General features: G+C 34.2%; 1 protein-coding gene across 1 annotated transcript; it reads right to left on the reverse strand.

The window, feature by feature from the left end:
• Positions 1-1,437: 1,437 nt before the first annotated feature.
• On the reverse strand, positions 1,438-3,590 carry LOC134255704 (translation initiation factor IF-2, mitochondrial-like). The gene is made up of 4 exons (XM_062738218.1): positions 3,432-3,590; positions 2,909-3,073; positions 2,286-2,426; positions 1,438-1,674 (listed from the first exon to the last, which is right to left on the reverse strand). Exons 1-4 carry the CDS (start codon positions 3,532-3,534, stop codon positions 1,502-1,504), a joined length of 582 nt encoding a protein of 193 aa, XP_062594202.1. The 5' UTR covers positions 3,535-3,590; the 3' UTR covers positions 1,438-1,501.
• Positions 3,591-3,887: the final 297 nt, after the last annotated feature.

Below are 3,887 nucleotides of genomic sequence, written 5' to 3' on the forward strand. Positions count from 1 at the left end.
TCAAAAAAGAAAAGTTGAAATTTTCGATATTTATGAACACTTCCTGTGACGACCGGAAGTGACGGTGGACAATCTTAACCCAAATGGATTTGTCTACTTATCAAGATCTATCATCCCTGTAAGTTTGGTGCCTTAATCTCTTATCGTTTCTGAGATCTCACTCGGATTAAATATTTTTGAAAAAAGCGGAAATCGGATATATCTGACGACCGGAAGAGAATCTTGAAAAAATAAAAAAAACTTCTCGGGGTATTTTCATTCTCTATCATCCCTGAAAATTTCAGGAAAATCCGTCCAGCCATCTCTGAAAAATCCTGCCGACAAGATTTGGGGAAAAAAATAATAAGAAGAAAAAACAGTAGAATCACTATAAGGTCTTCCGTCTGAAACGGAAGACCTTAATTAATACTGATTGACCTGTGTAAGAGAATTATGAAATCTGGATGGGTCAACATGTATGTAGTTCACTATTGCATCATCGAGCATCAACTGCATTTAAGGGTTGATGGCCCGACAATATGCGGTGACGATGCAGCGACAGCACTATCGCATTTTCGACCCTTTAGCTCGATGTTGTCATAGTGAAGTACAGGGCCCTTTCAAGATTCCATAAAACTACGTGGAATTATCTGTATTATCCTATTTTAATCTCTGATGTGACCACAACCTACCCTCTGGTGGCAGAGTATTTGTACCTATCCCTGGGGGTCATGATCTGAACAAACTTGAATCTACACTACCTCACTCCTACTACATCAATGTGTCTGAACATGACTGTGCTGTTCTTCAGAAATTTTACTATACATCTGTTTATGAAGCTGATAACTGCAGTAAACTATCAACACTCTAATACCGGTACTTGGGTTCATAATTTGAGCAATCTTTAATCTGCAATACCTGAAGATGCTTCCATTTCAAAATGACTAATCATGGAATGCAGTAATCTTGAGACGATTTTTCTCTATTATATCCCTATGAAAAAACTTTGATTCACCATTGTGGCTCACTCTTATCCAATTGGGAGCCATTGTTTGAACCAATATAAATCTATGATTCTTTACTATGTAAAGCAAGTGATTCTTTACTATGTAAAGCAAGTTTCCCATAAATTCTGAGTAAAGGACAAAATTTGCAGCTCTCCATCGTCAAGTGGTGGCATCTCCAGATGAGTGAAAAATTCTCGAGAGGGATGATAATAAACAAACAATTATCTTTCCTTGAAATATAGCCTGGACCTTCAGCCAGGAATGCTCAATGGCAAGAAAATTGGCCTAGAAGTTCTGTAGAAGTCCACAATGTAAAAATTTTATATAAAGTCGTATGGACAGATGGACAAACAATGTACATTACGATAATCATTAAAAGAATGTAATCCAAACAATTTCCTTGACCTTTTAGCTCAGGTATATTAAAACTTGATTAATAAAACACCAAAAATGTAGACACATAAATATTTATTCAATTAAAAAAAAATCATTTTCAATATTGCAGTTTAATAATTTTAGTAATCTGGTGCCCAGTCCACTGTTTTTGTCACATACTTTGTATCAATACACTGAACTAGGTCCCCTTCCTCAAACTGAAATTGAGAATCTTTGACCAGCATTCCACACTCCATGCCTGTGCTAACTGTGTCCACTTCATCTTTGTGATGTTTTAAAGAATCCAGTTTACCTACAAGATTAGAGGAACAAAAATATTAAGAGAACTTATTTTTTATTTGCCCTGCATTTACTAGAGCGTCTGCTCTAGTGTTGCAGAGTATGGAGTTGATCCTTAAGTCGTGGGTTTGAATCCCACTGTGGGATGTGGAGACTGGTCCTTTAAATGAGACCGTATGAACAGAGTAGGTGCTGACATGAAAAAGATCCCTCCTTACTCAATGGTCATAGTTTGCCTTCCTGTTAGATGTTCTAGATACATGTATCAAGGACTGTCGCTATTAAACTTTTACTCTGCTATCTCATCATAGCATCTAGACTAGCATATTCTTCAAGAACAAAGCTCTAATAGGACCTATATAGCTCCCATGATCTTGAATACAAAACTGTCTAAAATAGCATTTTTTTCTCTTGACAAAAAAATCATTTTTTTTTTTTACATGACAGTTATTGTATCTCATTTAAATCAAGCAGCAAATTTTCTGTTTTTATCAACCCATTTCAAAATTTTTTCCTTCAAGTTAACTGTCAAGTACATGTCCATATTAAATTTATAAAATTATAATTAGATTATAAAGCGATATAAATACACTCTGTGCTCTTGTTCATTTTCTCTATGTATACCTCTATACACCTCCTCTCCGTCTCTCATCACTTTGTACTTGAGTTTCCTCTGAAGGTTTCCCTGCATACAGCGACAGCCCGCCACATTTCTCTTTCCGTCCTTTAACTTATACTCGTATACTTTTTGTACCTCTGCTTCTCCTGTAATAGATTTATGACATTCAATCTATGAACATGCAATGAAGACACACATACAGTAAAACTCGGTTATAATGAAGTCGTTGGGACAACGAAATCATTTTGCTATATCCGTAATTCATTATATCCATATGGAATTCGTAAAATTTATACATAGCTGGCCATGGGGATCCAAGATAACTTCGTTAAATCTTCAAACTGGCTAAATCTGTCTTCATACTAAACAAGTTTAATTGTATATGCATTATAATAACTTTTATTATCTTTTTTTTTAAATTTTGGTAATTTTGATACTTTTTAAAATGTTCCTAAAATACACCAGTGTCCCAGTTTACTGTGGTTTTATCTCGATTAAATGTCTGGCTCAACCAGAAAAAAAAATGTTGTTGGTCATCATAGTTTATATCAAATAAATCTAAACACTCCCAAAAATATATTGTTTGTTCATTTAACAGGGAAAAATAAGCTTAATTACTTGTACTTACCAATGATATCCTCTTCCTCTATCGGGGGAATCCGTTCATTAGCACTGTCTTTGAGATCATCAATTAATTTATATATCACGTTATTTTCCTTAATTACTATATTTTTCTTCTTTGCTTCAAGCTTTATTTCTTCAGGCACAGGTACGTTGAAACTAAAGATATCAGCTGTAAAAAAAAAAAATATACAAAATTCTCGATTAAACAACCACAGATCCGGATTTTTTTCACAACGATCTATGTTTTGCATTTTTTGCGATCACTTTTCATTCACAAAAAATAAAACATGCAGAAATTATCTCGATAATTGTATGCCATAAAAATATTAATTTTTTTTTTTTTTAAATCACGAAAAAAAACTTTTGCAAAATAAAAGAATTAGTGTACAAATCTACCCTTTATTCACACAATTTGCAACACATGCAAAAACCGATATCTTCTGCTTCTTGTTTTAGATTGAAATTCCCATAGTCTTTTTATCTTTTTATGAACCTATGTATACTCCGTAATTTACATTTATCCTTACCTTTTAGACTCGCTGCTAAGTTTAGATCAGCTTCCCCGACCGGCCCGACATCTTGATGTACGACCCGTAGTTCACACAGCTGAGAATCAAACGTAGAGAACATCCCTACTAATGCTTCAATGGACCCATAAACATCACCTGTAGAAAACAAGCATTGCTGAGAACTAAAATTTTCTTGAATAATTAAGCTTTCATCTTTTTCTCATGCTCAGAAATTGAAATATTTTCAATAAAGATCTCTTTTGGATAATTTACTCGTGTAAAGCTTGGAATGTAACCTGTATCCCCATACTTAGGGAAAGAAAGTGATTTCTGTAGAGCACATGTGTGTCGATGCTCTTATGGTCAAGCAAGTAAATACAGTTAAACTTCGGTATCTCAAACACCGATATCTTGAATACAATGAAATGTCGAAGTGATTTGGAAGTCCCAGGCTCTTATTCATTCAGTATTATA

This window comes from Saccostrea cucullata, unplaced genomic scaffold (genome assembly GCF_032062105.1).
Source record: "Saccostrea cucullata isolate Sc308-1 unplaced genomic scaffold, CSIRO_AGI_Scuc_v1 ctg3421, whole genome shotgun sequence".
In the NCBI taxonomy this organism is placed as follows: Eukaryota; Metazoa; Mollusca; class Bivalvia; order Ostreida; family Ostreidae; genus Saccostrea; species Saccostrea cuccullata.